At 39.0% G+C, this 26,082-nt stretch overlaps 2 protein-coding genes across 2 annotated transcripts; one reads left to right on the top strand and one right to left on the bottom strand.

Annotated features, from left to right (window-relative positions):
• The first annotated feature begins 4,902 nt into the window (after positions 1-4,902).
• LOC137946474 (uncharacterized) lies at positions 4,903-8,507 on the top strand. The gene is made up of 7 exons (XM_068792785.1): positions 4,903-5,053; positions 5,518-5,635; positions 5,923-6,011; positions 6,099-6,145; positions 6,231-6,319; positions 7,172-7,305; positions 7,638-8,507. The coding sequence occupies exons 1-7, from the start codon at positions 4,967-4,969 to the stop codon at positions 8,274-8,276; spliced, it is 1,203 nt and encodes a 400-aa protein (XP_068648886.1). The 5' UTR covers positions 4,903-4,966; the 3' UTR covers positions 8,277-8,507.
• Positions 8,508-16,149: 7,642 nt separating this feature from the next.
• Positions 16,150-17,520, bottom strand: LOC137946509 (uncharacterized). Its single transcript, XM_068792838.1, has one exon. The coding sequence runs from the start codon at positions 17,214-17,216 to the stop codon at positions 16,323-16,325; it is 894 nt and encodes a 297-aa protein (XP_068648939.1). The 5' UTR covers positions 17,217-17,520; the 3' UTR covers positions 16,150-16,322.
• Between the last annotated feature and the right edge of the window lie 8,562 nt (positions 17,521-26,082).

Below are 26,082 nucleotides of genomic sequence, written 5' to 3' on the forward strand. Positions count from 1 at the left end.
TGCAGGGTACGAGTTATTTGAGCAACTGATAATAGATTATGATTGAGGGTTGGAACAACTAATACAAAATTAAGACTTAGATTTTCGGTGAGAGTGATAAAACCTTCTCTAATAACGTGAGAGGGAGTACCATTTGTTGTAGATACTATATGTTGTTTAGATGGTTTCATACTTTTAACATGATGATTGTCAAAGGTCATATGATCAGTAACACCAGAATCAATTATCCATTCACTATTTCTACTAGGAGCGGAAGTTTTAAGAACCTTACTAGATGTAGCGATTAAGATTGATGCATCTTCAGTTGTGTGAGAGGTGGAAGGTTCTGCTACTACAACGGAAGCATAATTATTTGATTTGGAGTTCCGTTTGCGAGGCGCTTTGGTAGGTTCCCACTATTCTGGATACCCGATAAGTTCATAACATCGTGACTTTGTATGCCCAGTCTCACCACAGTGAATACAAATATGCTCTGGTTTGGTTGTTCCAACCTCATAGCTGTGATTCTGAGATCCTGATGTTCGATTTTGATCACGGTTAGGACCAGTTGGTCGAGTTGTTTTAGGCTTAGTTCGACGTGCTACCATTGCAGATGTCTCAACACGATCAACTTCACTATTTAAAGTGGTTCTACGAATAGAGTCACGACGTACATAAGCATACGCTTCTTCAAGATCCAATATCGGGTTTTTTTTGAGAATTTTGCCACGGATTTGTTCGAATTCTACATCCAATCCGTTTAAGAAAATATGAACACGCAATCTTTCAATGGATTTTCTATAAGCGATAACATCATTAGGATCTTTCATTATAATCTTGTCACGATGATCAAGTTCTTGAAAAATTTCCACAAGATCACCATAATATGTTGATAAAGGGCGACTAGTCTATTTGGTGGAGAAAACTCTCTGATTCAATGAAAATAATTACGATTCATCTGACCCATCATAGAAAGTTTTTTTCCAGAGCATTCCATATTTCGTGTGCGGTACACAGCCGAATATAGCGCTTCATAATATCTGGTGACATAGAGGTTAACAACCACTCCTTGACTTTTTGATTTTCAGCATACCATTTTGCATAGGAGGTATCCGTTTCTTATGGGAATGGTGTTTTTCCCATAATATATTCGAGCTTTTCACGTCCCGCAATTTGCATCTCCATAATCTGGGACCATACATCATAGTTGACTTTGATAAGAGTGACGCTGGTTGTAAAACCAGAGTTTTCGGATTGCACATGAATAATCGGTGTTGATTCCTTTGACATGATGAAAAGAAGATCGACGGGGATAAAAAATACCCAAAAAATATTGGTCCGGTTTGGTCCGTAAACTTATTCGGTCTGGTCCGGTTCGCTATCTTTTGCTGGGCTGATCTTGGTCCGTCCGAGACCGGGTCGCTCGGCAAAATAATAACAATCATGGACCTAAGTTAAGCAGAAAAAAAATAAAATGTCTTGTACCTCTTCTTTGTCGAGACAGTGCGTCTCTTCCCCTTCGCCTATGCCGATTGGCTGACGGTTTGTTGGAAGGCCGAGCGGTAACTCGACTGCCGTCGTCAGTGCATCCAGAAGGTCTGTTGAGGTCCGTCTTCATCCAGAACAGAGCTTTCGCTCTGGTCTTCGGCAACGAGAAGGACAAGGAGATGATTCTCTAGCTCCGATACCAAGTCGAAAATAATACTTCAATTTCAATCTTAATTTCTCATTCACATCATCGGCTTAAATAGCCGTTTTACAGAATATACATGGAAAAATTATGAGTAATTTACGGGATTACACAATCGCCTGATTTACAGAATATTTATATGATTTATCCTTAAGGTAAGAAATCTCAGAGTAAATCTTAACAGGAGCTATATGAACAATCCACACCATTACAGAAGATGGGAAATGTGCAATATAGGATTGATTAGCATTAGAACCATGTTAAAAATAGAAAAAGAGAATGAGCAGCCAGGTGCCTGAATTAATAGAGAGGACTTTTCATCTCGTATGCTTGTAACAGGAAGGCAGACTCTTCAAGATTCGCTTCTTGAATATTTCATTAGGAGAAAGCAAATCAAGATAGGAATTATCAAACCAAGCCAGGTAGTTTTGAAAGTTAAATAATTTATAGGCTTGTTAGCCATCACATATTCATTTCAAAAGTACTCTTACACTTAAATAAGAGTTGTATCTTTATACTATTCTCCAGAGAATTTGTTTTGGTATCACCAACTGAACCTGAAAACTTTTGACATGGGTTTGAAAATCCAGTCTTGGTTGTGTTGTGCATAACTTATGCCCATGCAAATTAGGCCGAAATCAAATGGGCCTTGGTTTGTGTGTAAGTGCGGCATGAAAGTAGAACTAGTCGGGTTGGGTTCTTGGACATTTTAACAATTCATACTTTCTCGGACCTGAGTCCGGACCCAGTTCTGAGTAGTAGCAACCCGTTTCATGTGGGCAAAAAACGTGACGTCCACATAAGCCCAATCATCACCTAGTGCATTATTGAGCATGTCATTCACCGATCCACTTCGAATCTCACCAAACAGTGGGCCAAGGCCTCCACTCCACATAGGCCCAATCGTGGATATTGTACTGTCCGAAACTAATCCAGTTTGAATCTCACCCACAAGAAAGTAGAACGAGGAAAGAAAAAAACCAGTAATGATATCTGCAAGTTTGAAATGTCTTTGCCATGATGCCTCCTAGTTTTCAAACCCAGATAGCTTAAAAGAAAATGAGATCACTAGTCAAAGACAGTTAACACTAGAGCATGCAAATTGCAACCAAACCAAACTGTAATCAAGCCGTTTGAAGTAGGCGTGGGGCCCAAAAGCTATGTGAAGTCTCTGTTAGCATCTCCACCGTTGGTCTTCCCTCCTCTCTCCCACCATGGGTGGGTGGGCGGGCGGCTGCTTTCCTTAGTAGCAAAAAAGGCACATAATGAAACCACCCACTAATCCGTCTAATCTCCCCTTCCTTTTTCTCTCCAATTTCAAATTCAACCTTTGATGTGTGGTGACAGTTTTGTGGTGTTGCTGAGTTGGGGATGCCTGAATGGGTTGTAACGTTAGTGACAACGGAAAGACATCAAGGAGAAGCCTCCAGGGGATGTCCGTGTTGGGGACAAAAGGAAGGGAGGCACCACCCTTATGAATACATTGACCAATTGCTTGGCCACATCTGTACCTTTAAATTTAAAGTTATTTGTCCCGCAGCTTTTAATTTCTGTGTCCTTCGGAACATCAAAAAATCTCGGTACCCTGCCACCTCCCAACGGCAGTGTCATCCGACGTGGTAAGTGGCCGAATGCTCCACTACCACTCTCGAGGACCCCACTTTTGCTATCATCCCATTTGGACCCACCATTAAATTGATAATTACAGTAGATTAAAAGTTGGTTCTCAAAGTCGAAACGATTAGGTGTTATATGTAAAGAGACAAGAGAGAAAGAATTGAGGAGGAGGAGGAGGAAGAATGATGTTTAGCACTTGACACTTTAGCCGCAACATTTTGAATTTAAAAGAAAACATAGGATAGGGTGTGATTCGAGAGTATCGACTGTTTCAAAATTTGAAAGCCAAGCCAAAGAAAGTGATTTTTCATGAAGAAAGAGAGGAGTCTCTCTCACTCAATTTGATTATTTTCAAATTGGGCAGCCTGACATCCCACAGAAGAATCTCTACCCTTTTGAATCAAGACAATGGGAACAGGCGATTTACCCTTCTTATACTAAGAGAGAAATGCTTCGGGGAAACGCCCATTTTACTACTCTTTCCTGTGCTTGGAGACGACTCCATTTCTTTTTCTTTTTCTTTTGACTTAGTTTTCTTCAATTCGCTTCAGGACGAAGGCCTTTTTTTGGTATTAAACTGTGAAAATAAACAGATATAAACCAGCGATTTTCAGAATGTCTCCAGATTTTGTTTTTCCCACCTTCTCATTATTAGTGAGATTAGGAGAGATCCCCACTTCTTTTATTTCGTTAACGAATCGAGCCTATTTTAGCCCTTTTTCTTATTTTACACGACGGCGGCAGCTGATGTCCTTGAAAATATTGCCTTTTTCAATTTTCCGACGCAAGCAGATAAAAAAATAGTGCGAAGAAAAATGACTATTTCACCGCCTCTTTTTTCAATATTTACTGCAAAAATCCGAGCTGGCGAAAGTGCTGATGGTTTGACTTCCGGAACGGAACCAGATCCAAGGGCAAAAGCAGATGTCAGAGATCTTCGAGCATTTTTGGATGAAATATGAACCATTAGATTTGGTGGGCCGGCACTTTGACCGGAGGGGTCTTTCTATAGTCTTTGTCACTGTAAGCCACGTTAGAGGGCCCACCTAGAAAACGATTTCATGTTCAGGGCGTGTCCTTATTTATTTTTATCATTTTCTAACAAATAATCGCATTTATGAAACCGACAAGTACGTATTTCGGCATTTTTTGGCCTCTTGTGCTGTTTTGTTTTGAATTTACATAGATACCCCTACAATTAAAGATTCTAATTTTCGCGAAAAACAGAATAAATGGTTACTATCAAGAATCACAGGCTGGTGGCTGAAATATTCGATGGTTTTAATGAGGCGGCGACGTTTTCCGTTACGAGTCGGCGTTGGCCGTCATGATGGCTTTAGGTGATGAGGTTCGTGACGTTCTCTGACTTGGACGCGACGGGCATGGTTCGTTTCTGTCGCATAACGGCACCCGTCAGTCAAGACTTCCGGCTTCTTCAACTCCAACTCTCCTCATTTCTCACCCCTATAAATACGACAACTTCAGTCCCGAGTATTGACTCTGCAGCAACCACTCTCAGACTTTGGTTACTGCTTAGGCGAATTTTTTCACCTGCTCCTCTCTCTCTCTCCCTCTCTTTCTGCCTTCCAATTTTGTTTCACCCCGAAGGAATGGCGTGTTAGGGACGCGAGAAAGTGATTTCTCAAATAATCTGTTCCCTGCTTACTTCTTGGTTACGAAATGAGGAAGGGAGAGCAGAGGGATAAGGAGAAAGTGGAAGCAGTTCTTCAGATCTTACGGAAACAAGCTCCGCTTACTGTGAAACAGGTTAGCAGTCTTTGAGCCGTTTTTTTACTCACTTCTTGGGAAGTGATGTAGTGAAAATTCTTGAGTATTTTGGACTAGGTTGTAGGATCCTAGTTTTTTCTTCTTTTTTATTTCCTTTTAAAAAACTACAGTACTTCTCTATTCCGTTTTCATTTTCATTGTTTTGATCAGTACGAGCCGTGTTTGTGATTCAATAGATTTTAAGCATTTGTTGGATTTACTGCGTTGTTCCTCTTGTGCGGATGAGGTTTCGGCCTTTTTCTCCAGTGGAGACTGCTGCCTTTTGTCAACTACTGCTTCTATTAATTCCTTAGTTTGAGAAGAATTGTCGTCCATTTGTTCATTTATCTTCTAGTCTGAAACAGTCAAACTACTCTCTTTAAAGGTTTCCGATTGAGTTGGTTTTTCTCGTTCGCAGTTCTTTTCCCCAGATGGTCTGTAATCTGTGAGGTCCATCTTTGCAGGAGAAGTTCTGTAACTATGCTTGTGTGGAGAGATTCCTGAAAGCCAAAGGAGAGAACGTGAAGAAAGCTGCGAAACATTTGAGAGCCTGCCTTTCTTGGAGGGATACCATCGGCACTGGTATACTACTTTTTCCTTGCTCCAATGCTCCTCTTTTTCTCAAAATCCGCAACAAATGCAGCTTCTACACTTCTATTCTTCTGCTCGGTCCTTTCTGCTTTCTTTTCTTTCCCAGCAAACTTGCTTTAATTTTTCTCTCTAAAAGTAGAACCGGCAGAAGAAGTCGTTAAAGTTAAAGTCTTCCAAGTAATCAAATCTATACAGTAATGTAAAAAAGTTTTGAGATATCCTCCCTTCGATTTAATGTTTTTCCTTTTTTCATGTGGCTTTGCAACAAACACACGCAGACCATTTGATAGCGGATGAATTCTCCACTGAACTCGCGGACGGCGTCGCATACGTTGTAGGTCATGACCAAGAAGCAAGACCTGTTATGGTAATTCGAGGTGTATATTTTCTTTCTATTTCTTGCCATTTCGAACGACCTCTTCCTTAACTTTTACTTTTTCCTACTATTTTTCAGGTTTTTCGGATAAAGCAGGATTATCAGAAGTTCCATTCCCAGAAGATGTAATCATCCGAATTTCCGAAGCCTGTCATCTTTGTTACTTTTGGTTAACCTTCGATGAAGCTCTAACCTTAATTTCCTTTGTAGGTACATCCGTTTGCTGGTATTTACGCTTGAAGTCGCGATTGGATGTATGCCCAGAAACGTTGAACAGTTCGTTCTTCTCCTCGACGCAAGTAAGTCTGTTTTCCTACCAAAAGAGAAATCATTCTGGTTTCGTACCTTTCAAACGTCATAATCGAGTGCCAATTATTTGCCAATTCGAAACCCTGTCCTATATGCTTTCACTATTTTCACTTTTTCCGGTTATGCCATTTAAAAGGAAAGGAATAACCGAAATTGCCACTCAGTTCGGCTCGTTGCATCTTCGATGTCCCGATCTTTCTGAGCAATATCTGGAGAGCTAAATCTTTTTTGTCGGTAATAAACATACCATTCCAGTTTCCACAGTGTGGAGTCAGTGAAATCTCCACTCGGTGAAGGCACAATGCATCATGATTAATACTCTTAAGTTTTCTGTGAGGCCGCGTGCATCAGGAGTAAAAGTCTGATTCAGCTTATAAACAACCCCTGCTTTGCTGAAAGGAACCGAGCCATTAATGGCTCTGCTCTCAGATGGCAGAGCTTTGGCTCATGTTTGTGGCGCATGTTAATTAATGAGGGGCAGTGGATATATTTGTCAGAGGAGAAAGTGGCAGTAACGGGGTGCGGGGGTACAAGGACTGATCGAAATCGGAAATGCTCCCGGAATCCGCAGTAGCAGTTGATTTCTGGCATTCATTCGACTTCTCTCTGTGGTGTAGCTGTGCAACAAAGCTAGCTGCAATTTCCCTTTATCAGGAAGCCGTTTCTGCTTCGAGAGACCGAGTAGGATTGAAAAAGAAAGCCATGTCGGAAAGGGCAAGACGACAGCGTGCTGCTCCGTTGATACTTAGTAGTCGACAAAAATACTTTTATACAAGGAGCGTATTTATTCTTTATGTTTATATTTGTAGTGCATTTATTGATACCGAACGCGTGACATGCAGGCTTTTTCAGATCTGCATCGGCTTTCCTTAATTTATTGGTGGCGAGTCAGAAAATCATATCGGAATACTACCCGGGAAGAATGCACAAGGCGTTTATTATCGACCCGCCCTCTCATTTCTCCCTCCTATGGAAGGTTTTTTGTCTTTTACACTTGCTGTTTCTTCACGAGGGTGAATGACGTGAGGCTCATCATCCTTGGTTTTGAGATTTTATAATCGTGGAATCCACTCTCAATAGTAGAGAAAAAAGGGCGAAATAAGATTCCATGACCCACTCGTGGAAAATGGACCACATCCAAATCTGTCACTATTGAGCGGTTCAATTCCTTATCCACGCCGGGACTGGCGGGAGAAATGAATGACCACGAGCAGGACAACAAACGTAGCTCTTTGAATTCGAATATTTTCAAGTTTTATTTGGAAAATATGTGTCTAACAAGTTGTGTGGTGACGTGCTGTTCGGCAGGGCGTTCGTCCGTTCGTGGACCTCTCAGCATCCACATCAATCGTCTCGTCGTTGGACTTCGAAGACTCGTTGGAAGACTCCTTCATGTCGTATCCTCGCGCGTCTTCCCTCCGCTTCAACCCCACCTCCTCCACTCTCCCTACGCCTAAAATCGGTGCCTCTTCCTCCTCTTCCCGCTTCACCTTCACCGTCTCCCACTTCGACTCCCTCAAACCATGGTATCTCAGCCGCATCGACACGTCCTCCCCTCAGGTGGGCCTCATCCCTAACGACAGATTCGGGGCCAGCCCGTCTCTTATGGGCCCAGCCCTCGTCTCCCCTCTTAACGCCCGGTCCTACTCATTCGGTTCCCCGGCCGTCCGCTCCCTCACCCCGCGCGACACGCGGAGCTTCCACCCCACCCCCAGGACACCCAGGCCGTCCTTCCTGCAGTCCCCAGCTGCCTTCTTCAGAAAAGATCGCCAGCTCAACAGAAGCGACAAATCCCGTGATTCCTTCCTGCCTTTCCTCAAGTTTTACAGGAAGCCGTACGACGAGATGGCCTACAGGTCCAAGATGAAGCCCCCTCTAGGCGGACTCATCTCTATCGTTTCTCCTCAACTCAAGCGTCGCCACGTCGGTGCCTCTCGGAGGTTTTAAAAAAAAAGTAAAATATTCGAATAGCTCTTATTATAATAATTCATTTGTTTCTCTTCCCTCCTCACTCGATATTTCTCGGTGTTTTACATCGCCCTCTCTCTTTAGTCTGTCAACCAACACTCTTTCAAAATGAAGAAAAAGAAGGGAAAAAAATCTCATTGTTAAAAGTGTCATACCCAAAAAATCAAATTGGGTCTATTGATACACCTTTTTGAGTTTTCCGAAGCGTCTTGGGGTGAAGACGACGTGCCGAGCGGGGTATGAATTGGTGCGCTTCTTTGTAGTGTGTTAATGCTCGTCTCGTCGGTCTTCTTGCTTCGCATAGAAAGGCGATAGCGTGGTCGCAACAACGCTTTGCGGAGACTGCATCGGAAATCATTAGACGAGACAACAGGCATAAATATGAAATCTTTGTTCGCTTTATACAAATGGGTAGTGACTTTGGCCCTTGACTAGTTGGGAGCAAGGAATATAATATAGAGATGAACTTCGAATATTGGGACGTGAAGTTCGTTCATGTTCATGTTCATGTTCAAGAGGGGTAGATTCCGAATGCAACCGAACAAAGTAGGAATATGCGTCGTGCTCCTTCGTTTGTTTCCAAGTCAAAGTTGAATCAGTTCGTATTTTAAAAGTTTTAACACAGTGCATTGAGCAGAGTATTGGAAACAGCAACACCCGTGTTAAAGAATATGCACACGAGTTCAGTGTTGTTAGTTGTCCTTCCTAAACGTCCTTTAGTGCTCGAGGCTTTGTTCGAGGGTTGAGATCCCCCAGATTAAACAATTATTCATTTGCTTGGGAGGAACTACACTGTTGACAAAAAGTAAACAAGCAAGATGGCTTACGTGGGATATTTACTATATATTTTGCAGAGATAGTAACTATTTGACAACTTCAAGAAGTAAAATAGCAGAGTTGCAGTGTGCCATCTCGCTCAACTTTCTCGTGCTTCTAACTTGCTTTTCTCTACGTCAACACTCCCCCTTTCTTCCATAAACTTCCTCAAAACATTGTTAATTGCTGAAGGCAGTGATTCTTTGCCAGTAAGACACATTTTCTCGTCTTTACCTTTGTCATGTTTCCCGAATGGCCTTCGCTTAGGACACATTTTCTCCCAGAGTTTGTCCATCCCGTTATGTGTCAATAATTCTACACATTATGAATCTATTATCACTCTCTCCCCTATGTAACCAACCCCGGGCATTCGCTTCATGACATTTGTCTTCTTTGTGTAGTCTCTTAGACAACAAAACAAACAAAATTCTTCCTGTGTGAGTCTGCCCGCTTATGGCAACTCTGACTTTTATGCTAGAAGCAAAAGTGATATGATTTATGTTCAAAGCTTCAAAAGGGCATGAACTACCAAGTAGGGATGGCAATGAAATACAAGCTTATTATTTGAAAAAACTTTAAGCATCTCTCTCTCTCTCTCTCTCTCTCTCTCTCTCTCTCTCACTTCAGTGGAAGCATACGCTCAAGACAGGACCAAGAGAGAGGGTGAGAACCAGTCTTATAGTTGTGACAAACTACTGCAAGATGTCTCTACGTGGTTTAATCCTAAAACCAAGAACCCAGAAGTTCCCTAACAATGAATACATTTCAGATACGAGAGCAAATACATCAATTAGCTGGTAAGAGTTCCATCCCCTACAAATCAAACAATATCGCAAGCCAACTCCAGTTCTTGAGGTGCCAAAATTAGAACTGATAATTTCTTATTTACAGCAGGAATGGTTTGTAAGATGTTACAAAATGGATAGCTGTTGTCGTATTAACTAGCAACCATGGAATTGAATCATTGAACCGTATTGATCCATGTCCTCAAACATTTACCAATCAGCACATACGATGGTTCAGACCCAATCACCTCTCAAAAATCTCACGTACCATCTACATACTGTCCTGTCACGAGATATCATAAACATATCCGACCCTTCCTCCTACAAGACATTAGCCTCAACTGAAAATTTAAGTGTTTAACAAATGTAAGTTGAGAAAACATAGATAAAACTAGGGTCCCTTGGTACAGATCTTTACAGATGATGTCCACATCAATGTGATTTTCATGTCACCCTAGGCATATTTGATTCAATAAATAATCGTCATCAGAACCTTGACATAACTATGTAGGGTTTGGAGAGGTAGAACTGCAGACATCCTCCTCTATCCTATTCAATCATTTGCTAGTTTTGTTGCTAGCCATTATGCCTTACTATTTTTACAGGTGAAAATGTCATAAAAGTTTTTCAATAAACCTAAAGAGGAGTCCAATCCTCATCTCTCACTGATTGAAACAGTGATTCATATAACATACATGTGTGGCCAGATATCTCCAGTAAAAACACAAGACTTCCTGCCAAAATCTTATGTAGAACATTTACCCAAAAACATTTGAGTTTCATAAAGTGACTTTTGGCAAAACGAGTGGCTGCTGGCCGCTGGCTGCTGGCTGCTGGCAGGTGAAAGAGAAGGACATGTGCTATACAGTGGATATTACAATTGGCAAGAAAGGTTGAACAGCAAGTTTGACAACATGTTCAAAATTGACATAATTCCCAGGAACCTCTTGAAATAAAGAGAACTAATTTGCTCAAAAACAGAAAAACAAAAAACATATACAAACATATTTCCTAATTCGTACTTCTGTAATTTTGAAATGAAATTTTCAGCATCTAATATGGCTATTTATTCTAACAAGTTTCAAATCTATAATAGCTTCAATGCACAATGGAAAAATTTCATCATTTTATATGGTAAAGCCTTTTTCACTAAATCTTAGAGAAAACAGTGAAAGTTCACAGTTTATGCACTGCAAGTTATTTCCATAAGACAGACTTGTCAACAATCTTATATATGGTGCAACCTACAATGAAAACAGAAGGGTACATTCTTAGAAGCAGACATACCCAGTGAAATTCAATACCAATACCAGGTAAAATCGGGAGAATACCTGCATACTAATCACACTTTTTACCAATATTTTTTTCCAATAAATTTAGCTCACGCACGCTAGTTGCCTTTTCCATTCCCTTCTCTTTTTCATTTTCTTCTTTAAACCTTGTTTTTGTTGTTTTCCACTTTCACATTCTACTTGTCTTCTGCTAATTTCCAATTTTCTCATTCATACCACCAGGCAATGTTAGGACGGTCAATGGGTCCTGATAATATTTGGATCTGATTCAAATCCAAGTCCAAAATCTCAGATAACTATCTGACGCAGAGTTCTGAAAGAACTCAATTGAATAGTTGATAATAGATCGGACATGGTTCTGGAGCAGAACTGGAATCATGAGATTAAGATCTGGTAAATATCCAATCCAAAATCATAACTGTTGGATGTTTTTTTGAAGAGGGTGAAAGTTTTATTGCGGAGCAAACCCAAGAGAACAAAATTTAAGAAGGGGTTTATCTTATAATGAGGGATTGGAAGGGCACCCCTTCTTTAGCTAGAGAGTCAGCCAAGGCTGTTGGATGTTATGTCCAACAGTGCATATTGTTTGTTACACATTAAAAGTACCCTTACCTCTTTTCTGGAAAAAAAGAAGAAAGAACCTTACCCAGTTACCCTAACTGATTCTAAACTTCTCCAATCTTGCCCTTCTGTTGCTCTCCAGCCATTTGCAATCTCTAGAACCAGTGAGACAACTAAGAAATCTCAATTCTCCCTGTGGACAAATCTCTTCACTCCCTCTCACAAAAACTAAATGTCTTCACCAGAACCAGAGAACCAAAGAATCTCTTCACCTCACTCTCCCTGTGGACAATTTCTTTTGCTAAACCAGAGAAAGAGCCTAAGCAGTATCTTTGTTCTTCTCCTTTCACAGCTCGAGTTACATGCAGGTATGTATACATTCTGATTTTTTCACTTTTCTCTGTTTCCCTAGCCCTTGTACTTGTCCATCATTACATGATGCAGTTTTATTTTATTTAGAGTCACCACGTCTCTAATTAGCCTTTGGATCCCGAGCACAGTTCCCTCTGTTGTGGTACAGTTTCATTTTATAAACTTTGCTATTTTGGCACAACTAATTGTCTCTCTTTTTTTTCACTTTACTGTTTAGCATAAAAAATTATTGTCTCCTAAACATGATTTGGAAGAGTAATCTGTTAATACTTTATAGAGTAGAGGTAATCTAGTGATGCTTCTCTATTCTCAATTTTGTTTCTTCTTCTTTCTAGGTTTTTGGATTAGAATATTATCCGAACCAGATATTATCTAATGAGTCAGAATCTGATATCCAGTTTTCAAATAATCTGTGTTTCATGGATTTCAGATATTCGGATATCAATAAATGGACCATAATGTTAATATTAACCAGTTCATTTACAGCCCTAACAAATGCTGATAGATTTTACTGACTTGCATGTAATCCTCAAGCAAATATTCTTTAGGGAGGTTTTGGATTAATTGAAACATAAAATTATCAAGAGATCAACGAAATTTTATTCCCATCATAGAGACGAAGAATTTGGTCTGAAATAGGTAATTAGGAGACTTGAGAAGGGCTGCACCCCTGAAGCTATGAAAAGATCTCAACCGTTGAAGTTACCTGTACCTTGCCTAGCTCCACAATATGAAAATGTTTTCAGTTTTAGCCAAACGATAAACTCAACAAAGTCAACAAACGTGCATGTGTAAGATTTAGAGGGTGCAGAAATCTTCCACGTGCAGCAGCTTGGAATAAGGCTCACAATAACCATTCAAAAGCAAAGAAAAATAGAAAACAAGGAACTGGCAACAGGTCAGCTACAGGGATCTGAATCCAACCTTCTATTAATTTCTAAGACCATATTGATGTCTCCTGACTTTAATAAATAACCAGGTTAATGTAACAAGCATTTTTTTCACAGAAGACCTTGAATATGTTAATATAAATATACTCAGGGGTAAAAACAGTACAACAAATCATAAAAACAGCTGCTAGGATAATGGTAAAGAACACTAGCACTTCAGGTCTATAAGAAAACAGTGGTACAAAGCATAGAATAACATAATGGAGTAATACCCCCAAGCATAACAAATTATCAGCCGGTTTCTGTATATACATCACCTGAATTACGAGCTCATACTTGCATTGTTGGACAGATCTTGACCAAATAAATAACTAGCATACTTGTTAATCAGTAATTCTTACATCTCTACCCAAAGTTTTTAATGGACTATGTCAGACTACCAGGTTAGTTGATATCCATTGCCAGCCCCAGACAGATATTAGCATGGTTAACAGTTTATAGCATCCACGAATGAAGCCATATTATCAATTTGTGAAAACATTGACAGATAACAAGCCTTATAATTAGGGGAAGAATAATTCATAGGCTTGGTGGAACTCAATTTTGGATAATTTTTTTATGCAATTTAAACAAAATTGACGGTACACACTGCTTGTTTGAACCTAAAATGACCTGTAAAATATGTGAAACTTGAAGGTGGAGAGAGAGAAAGAGGAGAGAGAGAGAAGGAAAAGAGAGAGTTGAGAGATGCTCTTGAATGAGCTGCGCTGGGACTCGTGCACGGCCCCCAATGCAATTTATTAGGTTTAGTTGGACAATTTACAAAAATGTCCCTATTTACATAAAATTACGTTTTTTCCTTATAACTCCCATTCTACTCATCCTATGAATATAAAAATTTGTAAATAGACTAAATCAAAGATGCTAAGTAAGATAGTGCAGTAATATAAAATAACTGACCATGTAAAATGACCAAAATGCCTTTCAGATGATTTTCTTACATGTCATATAGCTCTAATGTGGCTTATAAAACAGAGCCTCTCCATTTACCTTCCTGGATATTTTCAGCAACTTTATCCCCCATAAACTTAATTGTACAGATTTTAGGCACTGAAAGGTGACCATGAAGACTCCCTCTCCTTCATTCAAAATTTCATGCAATTCTAACTACAAAAACATATCAAGTTCGAAAATAAAAAACAAATCGTAGAAAGTGCTTAACAGAATTTTCAGAAATTGACTAATCACAGATAATCTAGTTACTAGAGCAGGTTAATTTAAGACAAGAAATGAATAAAGAAATACACCTAAATTAAACTATTCAGCAAAAAGGACAAGGAAATACAAACTGTGTTCCTCTAAAGAACAAAAAGCAAGATTTGGGTAAGGTGAGAGCGGAGGGAAGACAGATAGCTCTACTCTCACTACATGTCGAATGGTTCAACTAAATCATATTCAAAGATAGTTAAGAATGAAATGTGTTCAGAAAATTGAAGACATTAGATTGTTGAAGGAAAGTTGGACTACATAGGCTAAAAAGGAAGAGTCATCTCCAAATTCATTAACAGCATTGATAATAAGTCAAATAGACAATAGAGAACTTAGAAGCAGACAAAGTTGAACATGCATACTACCCATAGGGCAAAAGAATTCAAATACTCCATTCTGAAATGTCAATGCAGAAAATTATGTGAAAAGAAACTTGGTTTTGATCATCAACCTTATAATTCACTAACTTTTCTACCCATATCTCAATGTGGGACTTTTTCCCACTCAATACTCGCCCTCACGTCCAACATTACACATAAAGGGCCTAAGACGTGGACGCAAACTCCCAGTGGAGCAAACAACTCACAACTTACAAACTCCCACCTCATAGAGTCCACAACATACAAACTCCTACCTCATGGAGCCCGATTCCATCCCAAAATGATTAGCCATTTAGGAGGTCTATTGCTCAACCTTATAACCCATAAACTTTTCTTCATATTTCTCAATGTGGTATTTTTTCCCACTCAACATTCTTGTATATAATAGATTTTACAAACAAAAGAAAAATGTTTGTGTTAATAATATATGTAGGGATTAGTGCTAATAACTATATATTGATTTAGCAAGATCATGGATGGCATACAGATATCTATTTAAAGGGTACTAGACCCCCAAAATAAAGTCCTAAAAATTGATATTCAAAACTATGACATGTTTGATGCAAAAGCAAATGCTTGATAATAAAAAAGAATTACCACAAGATGGAAGCAAATTAAGGCTAAATGGAAGTAAAGAACTATAACTGCAAGATGGAATAATGTATCAACCTGCAAAAGGGTATCCTAGAAACCTTTTATGCTCGGCATGTGATTTGAAGAAAAGAATTCTTCAACATTGTGAGCTAGAAGATATCATTAATCCCTTAATCTGACTCTAATTTGTTACCAAAAGCTTGCATAGGGAGAGTACATAGAAGGGAAAGAAGTTACCTCAATAGAACTAGCACATGCCACCTAAAAATCTGCCTCTGAGCATGACATCTTGACCATAAAGTAAACTGTAGAATAGCTTCTTAATGTCCTGAAATGTGACAAATGAAATAACCAATAAAGTTTAGTGAAACTTAAACTAGGGAGTTGCAAATCCAGAATAGAATGGAATGATGGTTACGCTGGATGCACCACTACCACTCTCACTACATTAGTAGCCTACAACTATAAATGCACGCAAATGAACTAGGGCACAGGCCACAGACTGTTAAGCTTGGCAATCCAAAGCTCTTTCCTTCCTTTAATAAGGGAAAAAGTTTCTTCATGACACGAAGAAAAAAACATGGTCTGCAAGTTCTTATTATCCGTAGTGAGAATTTCCGCAGATTGGCCCCAATAAGCAGGTACAACCAAGCAAATCAATCTCCTCCACAGTGTAATCATTGTTGGGTTGATAATGCTGCGTATAGGCAAGAGTTTCAGCTGCTATTTAATCCTAAAACACCTCCGCTTATTCCATCGAGATTTAGCTGGAATTCTGTACATGTTCAACCTATCAAAAGCAGATACCATTTCTATGGGAAAATTAAGAATCAAATTCTAACGGACCCCATGCAAATGGGAAGGAAAGAAAATAAGACAATTATAGGACAGAACTTACTGCAATCTTTTCAAAGACATTTGACAATATGAAAAGTAAAAATAAAACGAAACAATTGACACCGACTTATAAATCCAATTGTATTTCATGAACATCCGTTAAGAGGAAAAAAAATCACTCTGCTAAAAATCTTTGTTAGCACTCAATGGCAGGACTCCTACATACACCTTACTCATTCTTCCAAGCATACAAAATCAAAGAGAAACCTCGTCCTTGCAATTGGGGTTCTCTGAAAATCTGCGAAGAAGACCAAGAGAGCATAGACGGGTCGCCCACATGACTAGACCACAGTTTCTCGGCAGAGAGGCATGTTTGAAACATGAAAACCGCACTACCCATGGTACTACTGAACAGCCAATTGTGGACATCCCAAGAGACTTCAACAGGAAACCCATCAACCAAAATGGTCTGATTCCCCCGAAATTTCCAGGTGAGTCGCTTCACCTGCATCACCATCTTCTTGTCGATCCGGATAGAGAGACATGGATCTTTCGGCCCCGTCGTCTCGCACTCTATTACAATATCATGAACCTGCCCATTTTCACTAAACTGGGATTTTGTACAATACACCTTTTTCCCGAATATATTTTCTCTTTTAGATATGAAAGCTGCATTTGAAGGAGGAGGTGTGGCGTTAGTCTTCCTGTATGCCTCTTTAGTCAAATCACCGAGAAGAAGAACCATTTCGTGATCGAAGACCACAGCCAGATAAAACCCTTCCAAAGGTTCAGGGCCGGAGCCAAATTTAGCAGAGGCAAGATCCCAATAGATATCGACTTTGGTGCTGTCCACGTCTACACTCTTGGACCCTTTTCTCTTAGAAAAGAGAGATGGTTTGATGTCAACTTTGCATAGAGACTGTTTGGTAGAATCGTCTATTCCAACACTGAAACCCTGACCCATCAGATTCTTGCTCCAAGTGACGGTGATCAGGCAAGACCGGCCACTTAATCGGCTCCGGTAAACACAAGTAACAGAATTTTGAGCCGTTTTGCTAGTCCCGGAAGAAGAATCTGCGACTTGGATTCCATTTTCACCAAAACAAGAAGGAAAATCCCTCATCCTGAGAATCAATGGCAAACTTAAGCCTCTTTATCTCCCTCTCTCAAACAACCTTTCCTGTCTTTTCTCCGCCGAGTGACATAAGAAATCCAGATTGCTCCCTCTTTTATTCTGCCATCTACAGCATGAAAATCTAAATTTCCACGTCTAGAAGATCAGAAGCCGCAGATTTACGAACGAATAAAGTCGCTAAGTAAAACCCGATACCTCTTTCAACAGAGAATTTTGAGAACGCACAAGACAGACGTAGCAGAAACTGCCTCTCAAGGAACGAAGAAGCTCCAGGTTTTCTTTTGACAGCCAAATGGACTAGTTCCTTTACAGGACAAGGGCCATTAAACCAGAGACAAATAAGGGGAATGTGAGCAGTAAAAAAAGGTGTGAAGGAGACAAACAGGTACTTGTTTCACTGTCAGTGCTCCTGCTAAAACCATGACTACAATTAACTCGAGAGTCAAGACCCAGAAAAGGAAAGATGGAGAAAGGTGGAGAGACAGCTAAAACATTGACCGGAGGAGGAAGGATGAGCAAATTTTGGAAATTGAGTTTCGTTTCGGAAGGCTAGTTTTCAATTTTCAATCAATAATCCAATATACGAATTTTGGATTTATGCCACACAAAAAAACCCGAAAAGCTTATATTGATCTCTCTCTCTCTCTCTCTCTCTCTCTCTCATAAAGACATACCCTTTACCTGACATTACCACATGCATGACAAGTGAAACCCCGAAGACACGGTGGCAACCATCACCCTGAGTCCTAACAGATTCTTTTTGACAGATGTTTGACGGCACTTAAAAGAGGAGACTTGATGGCAGAATATTAGTAAGAACTTAAGTAATAAACCAGTAAAAAATAAATGGAAAATGGTTTCGGATCTGGAACAGTTTTAATGCAGGCAGGAGGTGCCATTAATTTGGAGAAAAGCCTGCCACTATTGAAAAGCAATCTTGAGATTCTTGATCGTCGAAACCCACCCAGTACTACTCATTGAAAAATAATAGAATGACACTGCATCACAATTACAGTATAGAATATGCAGTTAATTCGGGGAAAAAATGGGTTGAACGAGGCTGAGGTTAGTCGCGATTTGCGTTGGTTGAACGTGTATCAACTGCTTATTTAGAAAAAGAATTTCACGAACCAGCAAATGTGTCGATTTGTTTCTGTTCCCTCTTTGTCAATTTTAATTCTGGAGTGGGTGGCGACTACAGACTTGGGACTTTGGATTTATCAAGATTTGTTTTGTGATGGAGTTTTAAGTTGTTGTGGTGGTGTTCACGTGTTGGTGTATTTTGCTAGGTTGGCATAATTGCGCGTTTCCCCTCTCATCTCTACACATCTCCCTTATCCTCTTCCCTCTTTACTCCTTTACACAGTCCACACGAAGAAAAGGGGGCCTTCGCCCCCTTAATCAAACCAGTTTCCCAGTCGAGTCCGCGCTTGCTTCTGGCTTTGTAATCAAGAAAAAGGATAAGGGCATATTTTCCACCTCTTGCATCAATATCTCTCTTCTTAATAGCCTTCAAATGGCTTAGTTTTCATATTGATGACAGTAGGGCCCAAGCTTTAGCTCTTTGTAAAGAAAATCTTTGCGATGATCGATTAAATAGTGTCATTTATACAAACGCACCCAAAAGAAATAAAATTCCCTGTGAATTTATGATACCCAAAAGAGGCTTGGTTTGGTAGCACTGTCCAAGAAAATTATAACAAAAGTACAAAGCTGCTGCTCTGCAAATGAAGGCAGCTATTTTTAGCTTTTATGAGTAACTATAATTCCTTTCTTTCATGCCTCTTTGGCCCTACAATCATGCCTCCAAGCAAAGAATCAATCCAAGGAAGACAGATAACTTGAACTGAGAATCCCAGTCGCAGCTTTGATTAGCCACTTCAATCATATTCAATATATGTTGCTTAATGGTTAAACTCAAAGTCAAATATCTTGTCTTCTAGGTTTTGCTTAATTGATTACTCTACTCCATTTCTCTCCATTTACTTATGTAGGGGAAGCATGTGAAGAGGTGATGAGGATGTTGGCATAAAAAAGATACAAATCCTTGATTCAGCTCTAAACAATTACATCATTAAACGAGCTTTGGTACTCATCTTTTTGGGACAGAGATGATAGACATTCTTGGACGCTTTCAGCTCTTCCTCATCATGCCCAACAAAAGAGGCTAATATGATGCGGGAATTGCTTCTTAATCAAGCCTTCATTCAGATTCAGATCAAACCGCCCTTCTGTCTTCTCTCCTAATCTCTAATCTCTAATCTCTAATCTCTCATCTCTAATCTCTTTACTGTGCTGCATAATTCCCCTGGTTTTTGGGTCAAAAGGCACTCAACTTTGTCTTTCTCTAACAATTCCGACGACGATATCAAGATCCCTCTGGCTAAAAGAAAGCCCATGTGAAGGAAAAGACAAGGCGTCGCAGTAATCTCAAACATTTTCATCATTCTCTGTAGACAATCTTGTTTTTTCTTCTCCTCTCGCTCTCATAGTTGTTATTTCATGGCCCCTAAGAGAGGACAAACAGAGGGTTTAACATCATTTCAAGTGAGACCCACCTCTTTGGTCACACCACGAGGACGCAGGCAGCCGAGCCTCGAATGGGACCCCTTCTCCATCTCTCCTTTCCATTGATCTATGGCGCCTGACATTTTCTTTCTGGCAAAGCGACACAGCCATTTCATCACATTTTGTTCTCTTGCTGGGATATCAGGTTGACCGCACCTCCAGCAGTAATTCTTTTAACTGTTGGCACCGACCTATGGAACCAGTGTCACGATCAACTCCATCAGATCTCCATGCATCATGAAGCACCCGCATCTTGCCCCTGTTTTCAAACTTGCTTCGTGTTGAAGGGAAAACCTGTAAGATGGGACGTCACAAATGTGACTCAAGGATCGAACAAAAAGGCTTACAGGGGAAAGTTGCTGAAAATTGCCTCTTGTCGGACAGGATAGCTCCTCGCTAGTAATAATTCTGTTTTCCAAAACATCTGACCGCCCCATATGGTTGGACTTCAATACATTCTTCGAATCTCTGATCAGCAGAATAAAGTCATTAACAAAAATTGCTAGCTTTTATCAATTTGGTGCCAGTATCCTCTCTTTTCATTTTTAACTTTACGTTCTGTTGAGCAACAGGTACTCCAAAAGATCGAAGACTGCCAAACACCCAAAAGCTTTGAAAAGAAAGGACTTTGTTTGAGAGTGGAAGGAGATTTATCGAAGAAAATCTACAAGTAAAAGACCCAAAAGGTAGAACAAAGAGTTAAGAGTTGAACTGATTCTAAACAAATCCATCTTCAGCAGTCACACAGAGGTCAAGCTACAAACGTGGATACAATTGGAGCAATAAAGTCAGAAGATAAAGAAAATCTCTTTGACAATTGACACATCCTTTCCGGTGAAATCAGGAAACGTAACCGAAATATCCAGGCAATGATCTGTTATGCATTCCTCAGCTTCATCAATCACTTCATTGCACATCCTGTAAAAGCAAGACACCACAATTCCCAAAGTAAATCTTCATAGCTGAAAGAACCCTAAATTCCTTTAGCCTTCCACATTTCGAGGATAAGTTTGCAAGAGTTAAAAATGTTTCACCAAACTGATCAATACATGAGCAGAGCACCTTCATAAGCACGAACCTTAGGATATACAATCCACGTCCTCGCCTCCATTTTCATATGCACTCAATGCCCTCTACATACAGCATGCGAAGCTGTGAAGTAATAAGTAGCTGATGAAGCAAAGAAAGAATGATGCATTCAGAACAAAAGCAAATCCAAAAAATAGAAAAACAAGAAATTAAAACTTTAAAAAAAACTAAATAAGAAGAAAATTTTTAATAAAAAATTATATCAGTAATAAACATGATAACAGCATGATAATGAAAATTGTAACTATTAGAGTTGCAACCTCACAAACAGCTCAGAGGGCTTACAAAAGAGACAGCGAGAGACAGAGAAAAGATTTAATTAGCAGGCAGTCATGAGTGAAGATAAATTGAATGGTATTCAAAAAATTAGGTTTTAGACCATCTCTAATGAGCAGGCAGTTTGGACCGGCATCACCCGAAATTACCTTTTAATCTGAACAATCAGGCATTCTGTCTAGTTTGATCAATTGCAGTCATGTTTTAGCTACCAACAGCTGTCACTGTAATCATTTTTTATTTAATTGGAGTCATTTCAGTCATACAACAGTGACAAATGAGTTGAGGCATAGCCATCCAACTCTGAGATAGTAATTTTTTCTCAAAAAATTTCCTCTTAATTCCCTTACATGTATCCAAAAAGAAATCTGTGCTCATCTTTTTCCCATTTGACCGCTTTGTTATCAAATTGATCCCAGGAAAAAATTAGCCAGGTGACAACAATATAAAGTTGAAAGGCACTCTTATATAACAGACGCTTGAAACACAGTAACCACTACATACTTAGTTGATAACCTTTACCACCAGACTGCTATCATACAGACCCTTGATTGGACAAGAGCTTTCTTTGCCTGAGTGAATGTTACGCTTGGTATATAGAGTAAAGGGGTTCTGAACACACTTATATCAGGAAGGCACAAATCATGGTACAGTTACAAAAAAAGAGTTCCAAACATGATACTAGTTTACACTACAAGAATTAAAATGTGTGGTAAGTATACAATTTTCTGAGGACTCCTAGCTGTAAAAAAATAGAAAAAAACAAAGAAGAGGTACGATGCAGAAAATACCCATCATATAAGTGAAGAACATTTTTGAGATGGAACTTCAAAGTTAGACTCATGGATTATTCCTCAATTTCATACAAACACTGAATTGAGGTGGGAGCTGCTTCCAGAGAGAATTAATCACATGAAATAAGGCAAAGCCATTCCACCTAAAAAAATAAAAAAACAAAAACCAAAAAAATTTCATATGCCAAAAGACACCATGGAGCAAACTAATAATCTGTTCACACACAGATTTAAGTGAACTCATTCGGTGGTTTGGGACTTCGACACAATGATCACATGGAAGGTTTCTATTGTGAGGTATTGGGTTCAAGTCTTACCAGGAGATAACAAGGATGTGTACCATGCGACAAATCAACACTCCAAAAAGATAAAAATAAAAATAAAAATAACTCTTTTGTATCTCTGGCAGATGAAGTTTAAGCAGATAGTAGACTGTTTTATTAAGCGCAAAAACATTCATATGTTTAATTGGAGCTGAGGGAACTAACCAGATCCAGTGATAAAGGAGCTCCAAACCCAAACACCTAAACAAAAAAAAAAAAAAAAAAAAAAAAACAATCTCAAGCCATTCATATATTCCACCCGTAGCCACTCTTATACATTATGCACATACACAAATTTTCTATATATCTCTAAATTCTTAAACTTCAATGAAGACACCCTTATTAAGCAGTACTTTGAAAGGAGCGACCACTGCCATGCCCATGATGGAATGCATCAACACCAACTTGTGTGTCAACCAGAAGTCACACTGGCATAGTTTTCAGTTTTTTTGTATCTTATTATTAAAAAAAAAAAAAGAGAGAGAGAAGTGATTGTAATCCCATAACAGAAAATGGAGCTTAATAACCAGGCTCTTCTTTCTTGACATTAATTAAGAATTCAGTATGTTAAAGTTCAAGCGCATTTTGGTAATTTTAGTTGTGTATAGTGGTCTGAAGTTAAAGTTAAGAAGAGGAGAAGTAGATATGTTCACTGAAGTAATTTTTATCTTTTCTCATTGCTGTTTGATGGCTGTAACCTGTAAGTGTGATCAGTAGAATAAGATGTAGAATAAGAAGTAGAATAGGGGTACAATGGTCATTTTATCTTGTAATAACTTAAGTTGTTTAAAGAAAGGAATTATGGGCTGACCAGACACCCTAACCAGATAGTTCTCCAACATAGACTTTTCTCTCCTCTTTCCTTCTTCTCTCATTTTCCCTAAAAAATTCTTCCTTATTTCTTAATTGCACACAGAACATTGTAACAAGCAGAGTATCTGAAAGGAATTTCAATCACCCAAACACATGATTTCATCTCTGGGCCAGTATTCCATAAACAGAAGACTCTGAAAGGAATTCAGACTGCAACAATCGTTAGGAGCATTTTAAAAAAAAAAAAAAAAAAAGGATTTGGTGAGCCTCAACATAAAGGGGAAGCAGATAGCTTTCTAAATAAATATTAAACAAAAGGACAGGAAAACCATAACAACAGAAGGTCCATTTGATTAAAAAATAACAAATAGTAAAAGCTTACAGGTTGGGCAGCTGGGGCCCGCACCAGAGCCAACTGGGTTGCAAGGAGTTGATAGAGATCTTGTCATTCCCCCATCCAAGAATCAAGGTTGTTATCTGCCCTTAACAAGCCGTTTTCCCATCAAAAGGATCAAATGAATCAAAAGGAATTCCAACACTTCAAATATATAGTAGAAGGATCGGGCATCTCCCAGCTTCAGGTGCAAGAGAGCTTTCCTATTTCTTACAAAATATATATTCACCACAGTGTACATGCAAGAAGTAGCATCTTGGTTTTTATGAGTACACGTTCCGACATCATAACAGAAGAAGGACAAATGATTTACCCCGATAGAAAGCTCTCCCAGGTGTAAGGTACAAAATGCTTTATGTTTTTTTTTAATGTCAAAGATTTTATTGAAAATAGACTAACAGCTCACGCTACAAGTTTGATAGAAACTATTAAGACCTGCAGGTGCAGTAGTAGCTCAACTTGAGCTTTTACTACTTCAATCAGGAACTCAGCACTGCAATAGAATGGCTAATGCACATGTCCATGACGAAAAGCTTTATACAGGGCCACCAGTGATTCTGAGATTTCACAGTAGGAACTTTTTGGTCCATGCACCAAAACTTGTTCAAGAATTCTCAAGGGAAACAATCTGCCAAAAATTTGGCATTCGGTTTGTCTTTACTCAATATGTTAGGTGCAACAATCAAAAATTTTACAGAGGGAGAAACTGGAGGTGTTGTATTAATTTTTGGGGCTCAAACAGTTAGAGAGACAAAAAACAGGATATGTAATATAGCACTATAAATTGGGCATTGCTTTTAATTTGCCCAAGAGTCTTTTCCTAAGCATATCTGATATTTCATAACTTTTTGCATTTTTGACTATTCTTGCTTTCTCTCTTTTTAAACACAAAATGCATGAAATAATAAGAATCATACAGTATCACAGGGCTTTTAACTGAAACGGTACATAAGGTATCATGTACTTAACATTACTCCAAACACAACCTTTGAAATATTCTTCCTCTCTGAATGTCAAAAGAATTGCCATATTACCTTGCTATGACTACCTCATCCTCCTTCATGGTATTGAGACATTCTATGGTTTCCTACAAACTACAGAAAATTTTGAGTTTTTGAAACCATTAAAACAACATGAATATCTCAATTCATCATGAATATAAACCAAAGATGTAACCTTTTTACTTCTCAGGCATTGAGAATTCCATGCAAAAAAATAATCCAAAAGATGCCATCCTCTAAGGAAGCAAAACAACTTGGCATTTCAACATGTAGCATAATTTAAAACAAGAATATATGCAAGAATAGTAAGAAAAACATTTGGATGAAGAATAGAATGTGAATTCACATCACGCAGGCTCCAGTATCTGTTTTACTTTAATTTCCCCAGGACTGCTACTCACATCACATAATATCATGTCGTATCAGATTGTTTAAAACACATGGCTTATGTTGTTTAAAACAACATGCTATCAAACACATACTCTCCTATGAAATGATATCCAGACACATGCAGATATCTTTTTTTGAAATTGTGGTTAGCTTTTATAGCTTTTAAAGAATCATTACATGGAGGGGACAGATCAGTCCTCAAGCAACCCACCTTAGCCAAGATATCAGCCTCTATACCGGCAGACCTTTATGTATTTGGCCAAGGACACATGCTGATATAGGTTACTTGAGATTGACAATTCAAATGGATATAAAGAATTTGACCCAACTAGATTACTTCAACAATAAAACTATAGCTCAAATTCCCACTAGGTTAAATCCACAATTGTATATTGAGCTGCCAATGCTTTCTGTATCTGGTGCTACCAATTTAATGGAATGTTCACTCCTACATCAACTCTTGCACAGTCCAAGAAGAACAGGTCCTCCTTCTAATAGACTAGATTACACTACCAGCAGAATGGTTCTGCAACCAATGTTTAGAAAACAAATTATAAACCTAATATCCACTTCAGACACCAAAAGCAGACTTGAACATCATAGCCTTTCAGCTAATGGGACTCATTTTGTTCGGCACTTATTTTCATTTTTTGACCAACATTACTCTAGACTAGCTGAAAGCTGACCATAGACAACGCTTTTAATAGGAGAACCAGCAACTAGTTTTAACTCATCCACCATATGAAATGCTAAGACTCCTGCCCGCTTTGCAAGGTAGACTTACTAAATCGCAAATAGCTGAAGCAACCAGTAATTAATTCAATGTGAATCCCATATACTCCTCAAACCCTTCCCAGGACTTTCTAGAAAACGATGACGAAGTGCAGCATTATTAATCTCTGGAAGGTTATGGCCAAGATAATCACAAATTAGAAAGAAATAGAGTAACACAAAAAGGCTTAATGTGCTTTTATGTGTTCCAGAATCTAATGGAACATTGCAAAGCCAGAAAAGTTAAATATTAAAACATTCCTTTTTTACCTCATCTAGGAAAGGAAGAGAGAACCTCTCTTCTTCCATCAGAGTGCAAGTTGTGAATAGGTTCAAACTCAACAAACTGACATAAACACAAGACTTAATCAGAATGCTTGACACATCAACAGAGTTACCAGCTTATAAATTTTACGTGAATCACAAGACAGCATA

Source organism: Aristolochia californica, unplaced genomic scaffold (assembly GCF_029961685.1).
Source record: "Aristolochia californica isolate CCGP_79_NKW_82.1479 unplaced genomic scaffold, dmAriCali1.0.hap1 SCAF_12, whole genome shotgun sequence".
Taxonomy (NCBI): domain Eukaryota; kingdom Viridiplantae; phylum Streptophyta; class Magnoliopsida; order Piperales; family Aristolochiaceae; genus Aristolochia; species Aristolochia californica.